At 40.3% G+C, this 20,015-nt stretch overlaps 1 protein-coding gene across 3 annotated transcripts in view; it reads right to left on the bottom strand.

Moving 5' to 3' along the window:
- DENND5A (DENN domain containing 5A) overlaps positions 1-20,015 on the bottom strand; it is an 81,336-nt gene that overhangs the window by 44,872 nt on the left and 16,449 nt on the right. For 2 of the 3 annotated variants that reach the window (XM_070425332.1, XM_070425330.1), the window contains exons 2-5: positions 7,402-7,473; positions 6,519-6,628; positions 4,648-5,305; positions 1,188-1,375 (exon numbers count right to left, since the gene is read on the bottom strand). In XM_070425332.1, coding sequence (XP_070281433.1) covers positions 1,188-1,375; positions 4,648-5,305; positions 6,519-6,628; positions 7,402-7,473 — 1,028 coding nt within the window. The remainder of the gene's footprint in view (positions 1-1,187; positions 1,376-4,647; positions 5,306-6,518; positions 6,629-7,401; positions 7,474-20,015) is intronic. The other variant, XM_070425331.1, reaches the window with a different exon arrangement.

Genomic DNA, 20,015 nt, shown 5'->3' with positions numbered 1-20,015 from the left:
AGCCTGGGTGAGGGGCTGATGCCTGTTTGCAGGCTGGTCAAGCCCCCCAGTGGGGACCCTCACCCCATGGGGGTGTGGCCAGCCTGGGTGAGAGGCTGAGGGCTTTTTTCATGCTGACCACACCCCCTTCAGGGTGGGGGTCCCCACTAGGGTGCCTGGCCAGCCTGGGTGAGGGGCTGAGGGCCGTGTTCAGGCTGGCCACACCCCCTTCAGGGTGGGGGTCCCCACTGAGGTGCCTGGCCAGCCTGGGTGAGGGGCTGAAGGCCATTTTCAGGCTGGCCACAGCCCCTTCAGGGTGGGGGGGTCCCGCTGGGGTGCCTGGCCACCTGGGTGAGGGGCTGATGGCCATTTTCAGGCTGGCCACACCCCCCCCAGTGACCCAAGCTTCCCAGCCTCTCCTTTTTTTCTTTCTTTTTTTTTTCCTGGGATTTATTTATCTTCTATAATTGAAACTTTGTAGCCTTGAGCGGAGCACAGGTCTCCTGGAAGCCTGGGTTGCCCCTGGTAACCCAGGCTCCCAGTCCCTCCTTGAGTCGGCTAGAAGCAGGTATCTGGGATTTATTTATCTTCTATAATTGAAATTTTGTAGCCTTGAGCAGAGCCCAGTGCCCGGGGGCAACCCAAGCCTCCTGCTCACTTCAGCTCCGTGGCCGCCGCCATCTTTGTGACGGAGTGACAGAGTGATGGTTAATTTGCATGTTGCTCTTTTATTAGATGGGAATTCTATTTTGTGGATTTCCTTAAAATAAAAGAGGCAGAAGGTATAGAAATAAAAAATAATATAAAATATAACGTATAACTATTGAAGCTCTGGGCACTGAGAACATACAAATTCCTTATGCTACTCTTTTGTATATGTTTAAAGTTTTATATAATAAAAAGAGTTTCTAATAAATACCTTTAAAAGTGTGTGAAGTACTGTGTTTGAAAACCTGTATGAAAAAGGCAATTCACAACTGTATAAACACAGAGATAGGTCATGTGATAAAAATGACCATTGTTTCTGGAATGATATAAACCGAGCTAAATGTTCATTGTTTTTTACTTTTTTCCTGGAAAGTTATTAATGTTCCCCAAAATAAAAGAAAAACTTGGTGACACCACAGTGGGCATATTCCAAAAGACCTTCTCTCGCAATCCTAGATTGGGCCAAGGGCATCAGCACTCAAGCTCCACATTTCTCTCACCTCTTGAGGCAGCTCCAGCTTTGACCGGTCATCCAGGCCATTGGAATGCAAGCCCATCAGGTATGGAACAGGAGCATCTAAGAAATGTAGGAGAGAAGCCGGGAGAATAGGGACATAGACATGCTGCCACTGGAAAGGAAACATGAGAGCTGTAATTGTCTCCGCCACAGTCATCAGTCTCTGGTAATCTAGGCCAAAAAAAAAAAAACACACATAAACCAAACAGTCAAAAATGAAGCACTTGCTTCTCAAATAGTAAGTTAAAATTACAATTTCACATTTAGAAAGGATCAGAGTAAACTTCAGCAAGGGTATGCGTGTGAATCCCTAGTGGGTGTCAGAGACCTCAACAGATCACAAGTTGAAATATACCCTCCTACATACAGGTCCCTGCTTATAATAAAATTTAATGTGAAAATATTATAGAAATCATAAATAGCACCTTGTTAAACCAGAATGTTAAGTAGATTCTCTTAAGTGGAAGTGAAATGAAAAGAACAGTAGTCTGGGTCTCCGTTCGTTCAGCATGGAAGCCCAAACAGGCCTTTTAGCACTCAGATATGTCTGCATTCTATAAGAAGCTACAACCTTTCCTGAATGAGAACAGCACAAAGGGGTTATTTTAACACTTCCCTAGAACTTGAAAGACCCACAAGACTTGACTTTAATGACTCAAAATTCTTGTTTTAGGTCAAAGACAGAGTGGAGGGAAAGGCTTGTGCTCAAAGTTTAGCTCTTCTTCAGAATGCAATTTCTAGAACTGTTTTATTATTTTTAAATGAGTAATAAATACATTGGCAAAGCCAATAAAATGGACCAGTTAAAATTGAAACTAAAAAAATTACTATTCATAAATGGTATGTCCCTTTTTCAGGCAAAAAGGGGAACGCAGGAACATACGTTTTAAAATCATCCTTCGGGAATGGCTGGCTTCAAATGAGCTTTCATAAAGGTTAGTGGTTTCATGTACTAAAAACCCACCCCATCATTTAAAATCACAGCTTGGTTCACAAAAAAGTTACAAGTAACAAGAAGCTTTCCAGAAAATGAGGAAGACTGAGTAGGAACAGAAACTGGTATGTATCAACTAGGTAGAAGTTTAACAAAGAATCCTATATCTGCTCACTAATGCTTTGAAAGTTATCACCCTGCTCATGGCTAAGGAAAGAAGAACAAGACCTGGAAATCATTTTGTTATTTTTTTAACTAGTAATGCAAATATAGCAATTATTGACTAAAACAGGGGTCCTCAAACTACGGCCCGCGAGCCACATTCGGCCCGCCAAAAACATTTATCCGGCCCGCCGGGTGTTTTTGCCGCCGCTGCCTGTCCTGCTTAGCATCCGACTCGTCCCGGGCCCGCAGTGTGCATGTGTGGAATGTCTGAGGGACAGTGAACTGGCCCCGTTTAAAAAGTTTGAGGACCGCCCTGACCGGTTTGGCTCAGTGGATAGAGCATCGGCCTGCAGACTCAAGGGTCCCAGGTTTGATTCCGGTCAAGGGCATGTACCTCGGTTGCGGCAGCTGATCGATGTTTCTCTCTCATCGATGTTTCTAACTCTCTATCCCTCTCCCTTCCTCTCTGTAAAAAATCAATAAAATATATTTTAAAAAACAAAGTTTGAGGACCTCTGGACTAAAACTTCATCGTTTATAACATTTTGTTGCTGTTGTTAATCCTCACCCAAGGATATATATTTTCTCCATTAAGAGAGAGAGGAAGGGAGGAAGGAGGAGAGAAAGAAACATCAATGTGAGAAAGACACATTGATTGGTTGCCTCCTGCACGCACCCCAATCAGGCTAGGGATCAAACCCACGACCCTTCAGTTCACAGGCTAGCGCTCTAACCACTGAACTATCGGCCAAGGCCATAGTCTCTAACATTTTTATTACACTACAGAAAAGTGCATCAAGGAAGATGATCTGACTGGGTGGTGAGTGCACAATGCAATATGCAGATTATGTATCATAGTAATGTACACTTGAAATCTATCTGACCCTATTAGCCAATGTCACCCCAATAAATTTAATTTTAAAATTAAATTAACACATGTGTGTACTCAATGCTTACATAAAAATAGTGGCATTATTTAAAAATATTTGGAAGGAGGGCATTAAAATAATTAAAAGATCATGGGGGTAGAACTCTAGATCAAAAAAGAGGAAAACTTACAACTTTCTCTGCATTGTTTGTCCACATATTGTTTGTTTTTTAAAACTATAATTTTCATTAGAAATACACAAAAAATTTGATCTGTGGCAATCACAGGAGAGAAAGAGGGAAGATTTCTTTTTACTACCTTTAGAATTGTTTTAAGTATATGCCTTGAGCATACATTATTTTTGCAATAAAAAACTAGTGTCAACGATTTGTTTGTACTAGTTGAACCTATAACTGGATTATATAATTTAGCCAAATAGTATGCAAAAAAAGTGGTGAAATACAAGGGCAAAAGAAAGAACAGTTTCTGTGAAAACAAAAGTCAATGCTTTAAAAAGATTCAGTAATACAAAGTCAAAAACAAAAAACAAAAAAAGTCGCTAAAGTACTATAGTGAATTAGGAATATCTTGAGGCAATAAAGTGCAAACTAGGGAAAACTGCAACAATCCACAGGTAGCCTCCATCCTGGTTCTTTTGCAATGTTCTTAAGTTCTAGCTCCATTTTTTAAAAACGGGATCTGCTAGGAGTGGGAGTGACAGGGAGAGGTCAATGGGGGAGGGGGGAGGAGACATATGTAATACTTTAAACAATAAAGAGTTTAAATTTTAAAAAAAAGATATCTGGCACCCTGGCCGCTGTTGTTCAGTGGTTAGAGCAGTGGTTCTCAACCTTCTGGCCCTTTAAGTACAGTTCCTCATGTTGTGACCCAACCATAAAATTATTTTCGTTGCTACTTCGTATCTGTAATGTTGCTACTGTTACGAATCGTAATGTAAATATCTGGTATGCAGGATGGTCTTAGGCCACCCCTGTGAAAGGGTCATTCGACCACCAAAGGGGTCGCGACCCACAGGTTGAGAACCGCTGGGTTAGAGCATCATCCCACGTACCAAAGGGTCATGGCTTCATGGCTTCCTCGTCAAGGGCACATACCTGGGTTGCAGGTTTGATCCCTGGCCCTAGTCAGGGCCAGAGCGGGAGGCAACCAATCAATGTCTCTCTCTCACATCCATGTTTCTCTTTCTCCCTGCCTCTCTCTTTCTCTCTCTCTCCTGCCCTCCCTCTCTTCCACTCTTAAAAATCAATGGGAAAAATATCCTCGGGTGAGGATTAACAACAAAAAGAACTGGTATCCCTCTCATGGTCCATTGGTTTGCCATCTACACATACCTGTAAAAGATCTGAGTTTTGCTCAAATTGTAACAACCCTAGACCTTTACAGTCAGCCCCACTGTATCCGATATGAAAAGGGAGGCCCTATGCAAGAAGAGAGATCTAGTAAGCACTGACTTACGCTGTGAGTAGAGCAGAATCTGAAACTCCAGAAGAGCACAAGTAAAAAGCTGAAACACATTCTCCACCCCAAGCAGTTCAAAGACCTCTTTGACAGGAAAGTCGAATAGGGGAAGCTCATTAGTACTTGGTCTCTGGCAGATTATTGGCCCATAGACCCCAGAAAACTTCAAGGACCGGCCGGGAGGTGGGAGTGGCACCTCGTAGAGTACGTTGTATATGTAGCTCTCAAGGGGCAGTGGAGGGGGCTGAGGTGAAGTGACTGCCTGGTGAAGTTGTTCCAGAACACTCCGACATGCTTTCATGAAGGACATGGGCGTGATGAGGCAGATGCACTTAGAGACATACAACGTGTCCCGGCTAATGTCATAGGAGTTGAAGCGCTGCAGCTTGGTCCCAGGAGTGCCTTCACCATCCTCCATGTCACTGTGGTCTCGGCCATCAGCAGGATGAGCATGTATGACATCATACTCAGCATTATGCATGTGGTAGAGCGTCTGCATTGCACTGCAGATCTGCTTGCTAGTCACCTCCTCATAAAATGTGAGGGCAAACCCAAATGTCCGAGAGCCATCCTCCCTTGTGATAATAAAGGCATGGAACTGTGGCTCTCTGGGATCAGCCTGGGTCTTGAATGCTAGCCCTTTGGGCATGCACAGCTGCAAAGACAAGGGAACAAGTGGTGAGAATACTCACTGCTGACCCTCTTTTCAGAACACCCACCACTATTTCTTTACTTATAGTGCACCCACTTCCTGGGTGTTTGGGATATCAAGATCACACAGCTAAATACCTGTCCTAAAGGTCTCCCATTCTAAGTAAGATATACAAGTAAATAAAATGATAATGCAGTTATCAGGGCTATAGAGAAGTATATACAAAGTGCTAGGGGAAGAAAGAAGACAACTCAGTCTAGGAACATCAGAAAAGGCTTCACAGATGAGGTTATGTTACAATTCATCAGGTAGACAAGGAAAAGAAGTGTAACTGAGGGACAGAAAAAATGCACACAGGAAAGGAGGAAAAAGAAAGCAGCATGATAGCACATATTGAGAGATAATGCTAGAAATATATCTAAAAATCAGATTGATATAACTTTGTATCTAAAAATAAAATAAACTTTTAGACTCTATCAGCTCACAGAATTTTGTCATCAATAAAACCTTCTTTCTATTCATAGAAAAAAGGGTGCTCATTTCATACAAAGCAAGGAGATGACATAATCAGGATAAAGATGTACTTTTTTCACTTTAACTCAGATGGATTATATAAAGAAACTTGGAAAGCTAATCAAATTGACTTGAATCAATCAGTCCCCATTTACATTTTACACAATCCTGGCTATACAAACGAACTACCAGCAGCCTGGATTAACAAATACAAGGACCTACATTATGTTATATCCATTAGCCTTGACCTTGACTTCCCAAAGCCTAGGTGTTTTTAGAATATAACATGAAATAAGCACTGGACTAGGCATTTGAAAACTTGAGGCTCTCCAAGACTGTTAAAAGTAACAGTGTTTTTATATATGTCCTACCTAAAATGATGATGAAACAAAAATAGTCATTTCTGTCATATAACTCAGACATGTATAACACAGATTGAGATTACTTTTAAACCTAACTCTTATGTAATCCCAATGCTATAAGCAACCAACAGTTCAGTACCACACAAAAAGAATTTGCTGACCCATTACTATATGTTTGTCTGACACAACAGAAACACACTGTGACTTTTAGTATTTTGATATATGTATTCTGAATATCTGATATACTGATCAAAATGCAGAATCATGAGCAATATACATACAACCCCCTTTTTAAAATTTGCTCTTGTAAATTCTCATATTTGTGGTTAACAAATACTAACCATTCCCACTGCATCTTGGTCAAAGGGATTCCATTCTACATTCTCAGGATATCGTGCCAGGACCTTAGATTTGAATGTTCGTCTTAATGGTGTCTGCTCAAAATTTTCACCTACAAGAAAAAGAAAGAAGTAAATCATCTCCACAAAGTCCCTTGCAATCTCAGGGTTATGAATGTCTGAGCTTGGTAGTCCAGCAATGTACAGAAATAAAGGCAAAGCAAGTACAGAAATGCCAGCCATCTAAGAATAGGAAAGGTATTAAAGTTATTAGGTAAGTAAAGATGCTGAAAGTTTAGCATGGTTAATATTGGACACCACTAGCTATTATTCCTTTTCATTAAAATGAAAATAATTACTACAAACCCTACAGTTAATTTTCTTGGGAGAGAGGGGAGAAAGCACAAGGAAAGATAAAGAATTATATCCATCTCTTTTTTTCTGAATGCCATATTTAGTTTGCTTAAAGTTAACTAATAACAGCATTGAAGCATAAATGTTTTTAAGGTCAGAATGAAATATGCATTTCTATGCTCTCTTTAAAAATACAAAGGAACTAAAAAATTCAAGAACAGCAAGAAAGCAGATTTTAATGAAAATCTAACAAGCTATTTTATCAATTCAAAATCATTCGAAATTTCTGAAATTCTCCTTTGTTTCCCCCTTCTTCCTCCTAAAAACATTACAGCATATTGAAAACAGAGCATTACAGTGAAAAGAGGAAGAACCAAAGAACCCACCACCTAGAGGGATACAAATGTGAAAAATCTACTAGTCAAATAGGCACAAGAAAGTTAGAAGGTCAAAGGGCACAAAATGCCACCAGAGAGACATATTTAGAGGCACCAGAAAGCTTTGGGTAGTCTCAATTTTGTTTTGTTTTTACCTTCAGTTGTACTGGAAATGAAAGGGCTGGCACCGTCCCTGGCTTTAGAAGCCTGTATGTACTGGCATAATGCTATATGACAAATGAAATAACAGAGTATTACAATAAAGTAGTGTGATTCAAACTTTTTGACCATGACTCCAGTATGAAATAAATTTTTCATCATGAAGCAATAAACACACACATGTGTATATCTATATTTACCTAAAACAAAAATTTCACAAAATACTTACCCTCTCATAATTTCTGCTCTATATCATTAAAACTAAATATGCTAATTGCTGACCTACTAATGGTTACAATTCAATTTGAAAAACATTACAATATAGTATAATGGGATGAAGGGCTCAACCAGTATCAAAGTACTACAAAGTCACTAGTGATTTATCCAAAAGTATGCTACCCAAAATATTGCTTTTCCTTAGGGGTTATGGAGTAGGGAACAAATTAAATGTGCCTAAATATGTCAAACAAATAAATTTATTAGGAGTCATAGAAAAATATGTAGGAAATATGATCAAGGACAATTCAATTGAATTCTATATCTGTTTGTTGAGCAATTGAATTCTATATCTATTTATTTATGCTATTCAAGGGCCTTAAGTACTGTGGGGGTTAAAAATAATCCAGATGAGCAACTATTCTTAAGGACCTTACTATCAAATATATATAGGGAAAATAACATACAAATAACCATTCACAGGGAGGTTCTTATCAGGGAGGCTCCAAATCTTCAGCTTATTTGGTCTAACTATTCAGACAAACTTGTAGGATCCAGTTCACATGCCCTAGTTGATATAATAAATTGTGTTCCAACTATAGTTTTTATACGTTGGTTTGAAACCCAAAGGGGCTGGTGATTACTAAGAAAGATGCATTCTTCACCAATACTGAATTGGGGTGACCTAAAGTCAGACAGTCCTTCACTCTAAATCATCCCAGAGACATTGAAAAAAAATTTTTTTAAGTATAGTTTGGCCCTGGCCAGTATGGCTCAGTTGGTTGAGTGTCATCCCATGCACCAAAGGGGTTTCAGGTTCAATACCCAGTCAAGGTGTGTGTGAGAGGCAACCGATCGATGTTTCTCCTCTTCTCTCTTCTCTTCTCTTTTCTTGTCTCTCTTTCTCTCCCTCCCTCTCCCTTTTTCTCTCTAAAAAACATTTTTTAAAGAATATTTTGTAAGAATTCTAAGGCACCTGTTCCAGAAACTAATAATGTTACTGCTTTTAAAACAAAACCTTCACTTCCATTCTCTCAGGTTTTGTCCATCATCATTGTAAGCCCACTTATTTATAATTTTCAACTTCTGACAATTTTCAACTTTCTTTCTGTTAGTAAAGCAAGTACCACAATTTCAATTCCTCCCATTTCTTGATCCCTTCTTCCAAACTGACTTTTCTGAAACTCTTTTCCAATAAATTGCATCTCTTAAATGACATTTGGTAATAGTCACTAAAGAACACTGGCAAAATCAGCAGGCAGCTGGTACCAGCAGTAGCAATAAAGCCCTACAACACTGCAGAGCTGGTCTCGGAGCTTTCAGTGACACCTGCAAAGAGCCCACCCATTCCAATCTGCACTTATAGTACAAAGTAATTAAACAGCAAGCAGACGACATAATGATCTTGTCTACAGTCTGAGATTCTCAGAATGTATTTTTAAACTGTATTCAGTTCTGAGAGAAGATAAGAATTTCTTCCTGCTAAGCTTCTTCACTTTTAATTGTCAGTTTGCTCATTTCTTCCTTATTAGACTAGAAAATCCCCTCATCAAAAACCACAAAATGTATGAACCTACAGTAAGTCCTCAATGTCATCAATAGGTTCTTAGAAACTGCAACTTTAAGCAAAAAGACGTATAATGAAACTAATTTTACAATAGGACAATTGATATAAACTAGAATTAAGCTCCTTTTGCATATTTCTGGTCACAAAAACATCACTAAACTTCTAAATAAAGACCCAAGACACTTCTAATATTAAACACTGAAATGTGAAATATATATATATGTGTGTGTGTGTGTATGTGTGTGACTATACATGTATATATGTGTGTATATATGAAAGATTAATACAAACAAGTAAGATCATTATTTCCCAACCCACTTATTCCCGTTCTGGGTTGCAGGTGGCCATCTGACAGAGCAAAGCAGTACCCAACCCTGAACAGGACGCCATTCCATTGCAGGGAGCATTAACACCCATACTCACTCAGACTGAGACAATGTAGACAAGCCAATTCACCTGACATGAACATCTTTGGAATATGGGAGGAAACCACAGTATCCAGAGAAAACTCATGCAGATATGGGCAGAATGTGCCAACTCCACACAGACAGTAGCCCCAGCCCAAAATCAATTATTTTTTCATCAATGTTATAATGAAATGACATTGAATGAAACTACGTTATTTGAGGACATGCTGTATATAGGAATCAGGGCAGTTACCACTGCCCTATTTGAAAGCCTTTAGAAAAAGATATTTTCATAGATGGCAATGAAGTGCCTCCTAAGAAATAATGAGCATTGAAATGATGAAGGGGATTACTTAAGGAGATAATTAAAAAAAAAAAAAGATGAAGCAGAGGTAAACATGATGAGCTGAACTGTTGCATAGACAAAGAAGAAGGGGAAGCTATGAATTAGAGGGAGAAATGGTCTTTAGATCCTCTGTCCTCACCACCACCTCTCCACCTCCTGCTGCTTCTTCAAACAAGCTGAATAAAGAAGTCTTAAAGATAAAGAGTCCGGTTCTGAGTAGAGGCACCACAGAGAGTGCCAACCTTAAAGAAAAATCCTTCTGTGTATTAGATTGGGCCTATCAACAGGAGCATAGCATTTTCACTGCGAGGGAAAAGGGAGGTGTACTAAGACGAGTTATGAGGCCCCTGAGAACAAATCATGTTTATCATAGCCACCCTATAAAGAGTGTGAGAAAAGTAATAGACAAAAGAGATTCACAAAACTAAGAATTTTTTTTATTAAAAAAACAATTGGCCCTGGCCGGTTTGGCTCAGTGAATAGTGTCGGCCTGCGGACTCAAGGGTCCCAGGTTCGATTCTGGTCAGGGGCATGTATGTACCTTGATTGCGGGCACATCCCCAGTAGGGAGTGTGCAGGAGGCAGCTGATCGATGTTTCTCTCTCATCGATGTTTCTAACTCTCTATCCCTCTCCCTTCCTCTCTGTAAAAAAATCAATATTTTTTTTAAATTGAATTTTTCATCATTTTACTGAGGGCTGAGTTTTGAGAATAAGCACTAGAGCAGTGGTTCTCAACCTTGGCTGCACATTAGAATCACCTGGGAATCTTTTTTAAATCCTGATTTCTGGGCCTTATCCTCCGGAAATTCTGTTTCTTTGTTACTAATGTTGTGGCCCCACCCCATAACAAAGAAACAGAATTTCCGGAGGATGAGCCCCAGAAATCAGGATTTTAAACAGATTCCCAGGTGATTCTAATGTGCAGCCAAGGTTGAGAACTACTAGAAACTTAATGCCTCAAGAACACCAACCTTAGCCCTAACTCCTGAAACCTGTATGCATATCACAAGCTAATCCTCAATTATTTAGAGCTTTGAAAAAGTAAACAAGCCAGGCTGGTGTAGCTCAGTGGATTGAGTCATCTCATGGACCAAGAGGTCCCAGATTCGATTCCCGGGGTGTGGGCTCAATCCCCAGTAGGGGGCGTGCTGGAGGCAGTCGATTAATGTGTTTCTCGTTGATGTTTCTATCTCTCCCTCTCCCTTCCTATCAAAAAAGGAATAAAAACATATTTTGAAAAAAGTTAAACAATATTAGGAATATGACATCACAACCACAACTGTCCTATTGTCCTAGAAATAATAAGCTATTATTTGCCCAACACATACAGAGTATACAAATATTGGTAGGTCTGGATATCGAAACTAAGGCCCATTTCTAGGATTAAAATTAGTCAAATAGGTGTCTATCTTTGTGAATCTGCCACCAGGAAAGTACAGTTCAGATAAATCACTGCAGATTTTTTTTTAAGCTTGCATGCCTTGCAAAGACTTTCTAAAAGGTTCTTTGTTTACTTGTTCTGCTTTGACCAAGCCAGAAACAAACTGACATTTGTATTGCTATTTGCCTGTTGGTACTTGTTTGATTTGAATAACCCTAAATGAGAGATGCTTATGCTGAAAAGCTTCAAAGCCTAAAGTCTCTGAAGATTTATAAAAATTTGTATAAATATAAATTTTGTTTAAATATAAATAAGTTTATATTTAATATGTGCATTTTTCTGGGGAGAGAACACAATTTTCATCGGTCTCAAAGAGTCCCATGACCCAGAAAGGTTAGAAACCACAGCTCCAAGTGTTTCTTCTAATTTGGGCAGGAAACATTTTGATCACTTACAGATTAACCTAAATGGGCAGGTTTTCATAGAATCTAAAATAGAACGTATGTACTACTAAATAACTTTCTAGGTAAACAAAAAATAATAATTGACTTTGTCAATAGAATAATTTTTATCTATGATGAAGGTTTTGCTTCCAGTTATGGCAAAGTAGCTCCTATGAAACCAACTCTCTTGCACATATATATGAACTCTGGACAAAATATTGTTTTTAAAAACAACTATCCAAAGGTACTGAAGAAGAAAAAGCATGCAGATTCTGAAGTAGGAAGGAGGGTCAACACTTGGAAGAAGGTAACAACACTGGTTTCCCTTATTATGGCTTTTGGCCAAGGAAGTCTCAGTCTGTACCATGAGAGGTGGCTAAAATTCAGACAAAAGCCCACAGTCTTACTAGCTTGAAGAACCTGAATACAGACTATAAAGCAACCACTGCAGCTGGAAAGTGAGGGTGGGAAATTCCAGAGAAAGTCAGAAAGGAGATGCCCCAACCCATGTATAAACTGTCCAAGTCTCTGGATGATCCTGGAACCATGCATGCATGGAGCAGACCCCAAGCAACCAAGTTAGGACTAAAAAAACTAATAGAGATTTAAGCTGCTGCTTACTACAGGGGAATAGAGTTTATCAAAACAACCAAAATTCAATGCTCTTTGTTGGAAGTTAACAGAATCCAGAGTCTCTACAACATAGGTATCTCAATATCAAGAACACAGTCCAAAACTGCTCAGCATATAAAGAAACAGGAAAACATTAATCTCTTGAAGAGTCAATCAACAGAAACCAACCCTGCGTTGACCCAAATATTGGAATTACCACACAGGATTTCAAAAGAGCTAGATCATAATAATGAAAAAATAGATCTCAACAGAGAAACAGACAGTAACTCAGTAGATGGGCTTAACAGCAGATTAAAGATGCAGAAGAGTTAGTGAACTTAAAAATAAATTCACAAAAATTATCCAATCTGGAAAACAGAGGAAAAAAAACTGAGGGGGTGTGTGGGGGGAATCCCAGCAGAGAGGACCTGAGAAATCTGTGGGTTAACAAGTTTAACATACATATAATTGAAGCCCCAGAAGGAAAGGAGAGCAAATGAGATAGAAAACAATATTTTTAGAAGTAGTGGGAAAAAAACAAAACACAAAATTTTCCCAAATTTGGTAAAAGATATTGTGAAATAATTGAAATAGACAGGTATCTGCCCCAGTTCCTAGCACAGAGTTCCTGAAACCCTTGTGATTTCCTAAGTGATAAAAACACTAACAGCATCTCTTATTCTAATATTAGTCTTTGACCTCGTCCCTGACATAAGGCTCCTAAATCCCGTGTAAATTCCTAAGTGATGCCGAAACCGGTTTGGCTCAGTGGATAGAGCGTCGGCCTGCGGACTGAAGGGTCCCACGTTCGATTCCGGTCAAGGGCATGTACCTGGGTTGCAGGCACATCCCCAGTGGGAGATGTGCAGGAGGCAGCTGATCGATGTTTCTCTCTCATCGATGTTTCTAACTCTCTCTCTCCCTTCCTCTCTGTAAAAAATCAATAAAATATATTTTTTAAAAAAAAATTCCTAAGTGATAAGAGCATTAGGAGCATCTTTTATTCTATTGAGGTGACTCTGTGTAAAGCACCTAGATGGCTCCTGGATAGGGGCTAGTCCAAACGCTGATTAGAAGCTTGGAATTTTTAGTCCCACCCCTCATCCTCCATAGAGAGAAGAGAGAATAGAAAAGGAGTTAATAATTGATTATGCCTACATGAAGGTTCCATAAAATCCCAACAGTGTGAAGTTCAGAGAGCTTCCAGGCAGGCAAACACATCCGTACATACCCAAACTCCACAGAGACAGAAGCTCCTGCACTCAGGACCTTCCAGACCTCATCCTATGTATCTTTTCATCTGGCTGTTCATCTGTATCCTTTATCACACCCTTTAATAAACTGGTAAACACAAATGTTTCCCTGAGTTCTGAGAGCCACTCTAGCAAATTAATCAAACCCCAGGCGGGGCTGTCTTTGGAAGCTCAATGGTCAGAAGCACAGGTGATAACCTGGTATATTTGAGACTGCTGTTTGAATGGAGGCAGTCTTGTGAGACTGAGTCCTCAACCTATAGGATCTGTTGCTATCTCCAGGTTGACAGTGTCAGGACTGTAGGGCACCCAGCTACTGATCAGAGAATTGCTTGTTGGTGACCAAAAGTGTCAGAGTGAAATATTCTTTTTTTTTCCTTTCCTTTTTGTGAAGTGTTCTTCGTAAGTAGTAAAGGAGATACACAGGCAAAATACACAGCATAGAAGAACTGGGTTTTTCCCTACCTACAAAGGAAAAGGCTGGTTTTTTTCCTTTTCAAATCTAAATTTACAGATTCAAGAATTTCAGTGGATCCCAAGCAGGATAAATACAAAACAAACAAACAACAAAACATACATAGGTACATCATAGTCAGATTTTGGGAAGAAAAGAGGGAGGGGGAGAAAAGAAAAAAAACTAAAGAAAAAGAATCTTTAAAGTAGCCAGAAAAAAAGAGTACATTACTTTAAGGAGAAGAAAATAACTGAAATTACCACTGCCTTCTCATCAGAAACAATGGAGGTTAGAAAATATGGACCAACACCTTACAAGTAATAAGGGGGAGGGGGGGGGGGGCAGAAAATCTTGTCAATCCAAAATTCTATTAATAGAAATAAAAGAACCTTAAAAATTGAAGACAAGCCCTGGCCAGTGTGGCTCAGTTGGCTGGAGCGTGGTCTTGAACTCTTGAACTCCCTAAAAGTAGTTGTTCAATTCCTGGTCCAGGCACAGACCCAGCAATGCAGGTTTGATCCGAAATGGGAGGCAACCTATCATGTTTCTTTCACACTCTCTTTTCTCTCTCTCTCTCTCTCTCTCTCTTTCTTCTCTCTCTCTCTCTCTCTCTCTCTCTCTCTCTCTCTCACCCCCTCTTCCTTCCCCTTCTCTAAAATCAATAAAAGCATATCCTTAGTTGAGAATTTTTTCTTTAATGAAGACAAAAATAAAAACATTTTTAAGTAAAGCAAAACTAAGAGAATTCATCACCTGCAGACCTGCACTACTAGTACAAGAGTGAGAAAAGACCATCCCAATATATTATACACTGTCTAATTTCATTTATATAACATTTGTGAAGTTACCTAATTATAAAAATAAAGAACAGATTGTTGATTGCCAGAGGTCAGAGATGAGGGGCTATAAAAGGGCAACCCCAGAAATTCTTGTGGTAATGGAACACTTCTGTATCTTGATGGTATCATTGTCAATATCCTGGTAGTGATAATATATAGTTTTGCAAAATGTTACCATTGATGGAAACTGGATAAAGAATACAGGGGAATCTCTGTACTGTTTCTTACAACTGCATATGAATCTATTATCTAAAAGTAAAAGTTTAATTTTTAAAAGCAAATTATTAATTAAATAAAAAATAATGTTTTTAACAATCTGTCAATGTTTTAAAGCAGAGGTTTCAAGCATTCAAAGCTATACTCTAGACAAAGCTCGTTGAAGGCAACTGAACTATCCCTCTCTCCAGACCTGAAAATGTTACATGAACTGCCTTACCTCACCACATCAACATCAATCCTATCATCATTCACATTACCTATAGCAAGAGTGATGAAATTCTTTTTCTTGCAAGTGGATATAGCCAGATTATTATGCTATCCTTTGCATACTGGCATTCTGGGATATCTTAGAATTGATCCTGTTGGTGACATCAGTCACCAATTCAGTGCCACTCATGCTATAATCAGTTTACTTTCTGCACTAAAAGATGTCACTATATCTTGGCTGTTACAAACTCCTGAAACAGACTGTCCATAGGAATAGCAGTACTATCAAGTCACACTTCTATTTCTAGTGCATGCTGAAGAACCAACTTGTGTTTTGTGTTCAACTCATTTGCTGCCCCAGCATTTCAATTCTCTTTGTCTTCCAGATAATTTCTGAGCCCCTGTACAAATCAGAAATTATCTCCTGCCATCTGATCGGTGGGGCACACGTAATAAGAGAAGCGAAGGCCAATTTCTAACTAAATGATAATTAATCTTGCTGCTACTTTCGGGTGACTACTTCATTATTATCAGCCATTTTTAAATAAAGACATCTTTTAAAAACACAATAAGGCTAGCAGAGTTTTTTGGTAGCTACAGAAAACTGTCTGACACTACACTCTATTCATGACTCTCCCTCACTTCTTCTACATATGAAATTGAAGTATATTACAGCTCCTGCAGCATAAAGTGAAGAAGGAAACTGCATCCTGAAGAGACAGCCTGTACCTTGGCCCCACATCACTAGCTGACTGTGGTGCTCAGGAGTCAGACATTCACAAACAAATACCCAGAACACAGGCAATGAGCTGCCCCTATCTTGGACAGGCCATAAGGCCTCTTTAAGGCACTAACGCAGGAAAGCTGCTCACCAGGCTTTTCAATGGAAGAGGAACAGAAACCATCTGTTACTGCCATGTTTTCCCCTCGAGGCAGATTTGTTCACTTTCTCAACATATTTTCTTTGTAAGATAAGTTTAGATTTGTATATTCAGCCATTACTTTTATTGATAATTTGCCTTCTGCTTGACATCTTTCAGGCACCAACCTAGTCCAACTCATGTACCTAATTCCAAAATGTACTATTTTAACATGAGACTGAGGTTTGAGAACCTATCCAGATAGGACTGCTCCAAACCACAGCTAGGACAGAACTTTGGTAGCAAGACATCAAGTATAGATACTGCCTCCCTTTCAGCCCATCTGAATACCCTGCAGGGCACACATCTGTCAAGCTAACATCTAAGTGCTGGCAAGGATGTGGTGAAAAGGGAACACTGTTGGTGGGAATATAAATTAGTCCAACCACTATGGAAAACAATACGGAGGTTCCTCAAAAAATTAAAAATAGCCTGACGGGCGTGGCTCAGAGGTTGAGTGTCAACCTATGAACCAAGAGGTCATGATTGATTTCCAGTCAGAGTACAAACCCAGGTTTTGGGCTTGATCCCCAGTGGGAGGTGTGCAGGAGGCAGCCAATCAATGGTATTATCTCATCCTTGATGTTTCTATCTCTCTCCATCTCCCTTCCTCTCTGAAATTCAATAAAAATATATTTTTTAAAAATAAATATATCTACCACACAATCCAGCAATTCCACTTCTGGGTATATACCCAAAGGAAACAGGATTTCAAGGAATATATGCACACCAATGTTTAATTGCAGCATTATTCACAATAGCCAAAATATGAAAACAACCAAAATGGCATCAACAGATGAATGGATAAAAAAGACATGGTATGAACACACAATGAAATATTAATCAGCCGTGAGAAAGGAGGATATCCTGCCATTTGCAACAATATGGATGGACCATGATGAGCACATTATACTAAGTAAGATAAGTGAGACACAGAAAGACAAGTACTGTAAGTTATCACTTATCTGTGGAACCTAAAAAAGTCAGACCATTAAAAAAAAAGATGGTTACCAGGGGACTGGGGGGAGGGGGGAAGAGGAGGAGATAAGATTGATGGTGTTCAAGGATACAAACTTGTACAAGTAGTAAATAAGTCATAGAGATCTAATGCACAGTATAATGAACATCCTACATAATAAAAAGGTAATATGCAAATTGACCAGCACACCCTCACACAAGAAGGCTGCCCCTATGTGGCCAAAGATGGCCGCTTCCATGTGGTCACAAGATGGCCAGCAGGGGAGGGCAGTTAGGGGCAACCAGGCCAGCAGGGGAGGGCAGTTGGGAGAGACCAGGTGGGGAAGAAAGGTCAGTTGGGGGGGACCAGGCCGGCAGGGGAGGGCAATTAGGGGTGACTAGGCCAGCAGGAGAGGGCAGTTGGGGGCAATCGGGCCGGCAGGAAAGCAGTTAGGAGTCGATCAGGCTGGCAGGGGAGTGGTTAGGGGGCGATCAGGCTGGCAGGCAGAAGCAGTTAGGAGCAATCAGGCAGGCATGTAGGCGAGCGGTTGGGAGCCAGCAGTCCCAGATTGTGAGAGGGATCCAAGATTGGAGAGGGTGCAGGCTGGGCTGAGGGACACACACACACACACACACACACACACCACCAGTGCACAAATTTCATGCACCGGGCCTCTAGTAGATAATAACATTGTACAAAGATGTAATGTGACAAATATTGCTTCAATGGCACTCATATTATAATATATAAATGTATCAAAGTAACATGCTGTATACCTTAAATTTACAAAGTTTAACATGTCAAATAAAAATATTCAGATTTATTAAAAAAAAAAAAAAAAACCTGATGAAAGGAAAGGAGAAAGAGCTCTTGAAAATAAGTGAAAAAGCCTGGAATTCTAGGCCTACTACAATCAAGACTTACATAAATCACTAGAGGCCTGGTGCACTAAATTCATACATGGGGGGAGAAGGGGATGTCCCTCAGTCCAGCCTGCACCCTCTCATAATCCAGGAACCCTACAGGGATGTCCAACTGCCGGTTTAGGCCTGATCCCTATGGTGATCAGGCCTAAACCGGCAGTTGGACATCTCTCTCAAAATCCGGGACCACTGGCTCCTAACTGCTCGCCCGCCTGCCTGATCGCCCCTAACCACCTCTGCCTGCCTGCCTGATCACCCCTAACCACTCGCCTGCCTGCCTGATCGCCCCTAACCGCCTCTGCCTGCCTGCCTCATCGCCCCTAAACGCTCTCCTGCTTGCCTCATCACTCCTAATCACTCTGCCTGCCTGCCTCATCGCCCTAACCACTCACCTACTTGCCTGATCACCCCTAACCACCTCTGCCTGCCTGATCGCCCCAACCACTCTGCCTGCCTGCCTGCCTGATCGCCCCTAACTGCTCACCTGCCTGCCTGATCGCCCCTAACCACCCCGGCCCCCACCGCTGCAGCTCTGTCCAGAAGGATATCCGAAATGACGTCTGGAAGGTCGTTCAGCTGTCTGGTCTAATTAGCATATTATGCTTTTATTATCATAGATTTTTTTTTTTAAACATCTTTTTTTAAAATATATTTTATTGATTTTTTACAGAGGAAGGGAGAGGGATAGAGAGCTAGAAACATCGATGAGAGAGAATCATCGATCAGCTGCCTCCTGCACAACCCCCACTGGGGATGTGCCCGCAACCAAGGTACATGCCCTTGACCGGAATTGAACTTGGGACCCTTCAGTCCACAGACCGACGCTCTATCCACTGAGTCAAACCGGTCAGGGCTATTATCATAGATTTTTATCCTCATGGGTGTCCAGTTACTACACCTTCATATAAAGCACCTGCTAACTTCCCCGTTCTCACCCACCAAACCCCTTCTCTCCATCTTTATACATTATCTGTACTAACTCACTGTATTTCCTTAAATATGGCATGCTTTTTCATGCCTTCATTCTTTTGCAGATGCTATCCTCTCCCTAGAATGAACTTCATACACTTCTGTGCCTGTTAGCCAATCTACAATTATTCAAGTGAGTGCCATCAAAATCTATGGTATTCCAACAATGTTGCAGAATTCTCCAAGTTCTTCTGGGACTCTTCTGTGGAAGCTATTGTCAGAGTCATTTACTAGTGATAAAACAAATCTGCTCCTTTGAACTTAATTCATATGACATGGTTTTCGGTTCCCTCACCACCCTGACTCCTAGTACTAAAATTAGTATTCTATCTAGGTGTGGTCTAACTAGCATAATTTAAAACAGGACTGTCCACTCTTTTTAAACAATATATATTAATGCCAGATAAAATTCACAACTTTGTGTCAACTAAATCACACTTTTGCCATAAATCAAACTTGTGACCAACTATAAAAGCCTTACATTTTATTGTCTTTTTGGGGGGTTAATCCTCATCAAGGATATTTTTCCATTGATTTTTAGAGAGAGTGGAAGGGACGGGGGTTGGGGGAAGAAAGAGAGACAGAGAGACAGACATCAATGTGAGAGGCGTATCAATTGGCTGCCTCCTGCACATGCCCTGACCGGGCTGGGGATCAAACCTGCAATCCAGGTATGTGCCCTTGACCAGGAATGAGCCCCAGGACCTTTGGTGTGCAGACCAATGCTCTAACCATTGAGCACACCAGTCAGGGCAATCCTTACATTTTAGTGTTGCTATTAAATCCCATCTCCTTTCTATACTTTTACTTTTGCAGCACCTGCTTCATCAAACAATTGAAATTTCTCTCGTATCCCCAAGTATATCCTAATCATTCCCATCAAAACATTCCTGA

The sequence above is a fragment of the Myotis yumanensis genome, unplaced genomic scaffold, assembly GCF_028538775.1.
Source record: "Myotis yumanensis isolate MYYU_CA2020_CCGP unplaced genomic scaffold, mMyoYum1.0.hap1 SCAF_10, whole genome shotgun sequence".
Classification (NCBI taxonomy): Eukaryota; Metazoa; Chordata; class Mammalia; order Chiroptera; family Vespertilionidae; genus Myotis; species Myotis yumanensis.
The sequence above is the reverse complement of the archived record's forward strand: the minus strand, read 5'-3'. Positions and strand labels throughout refer to the sequence as shown.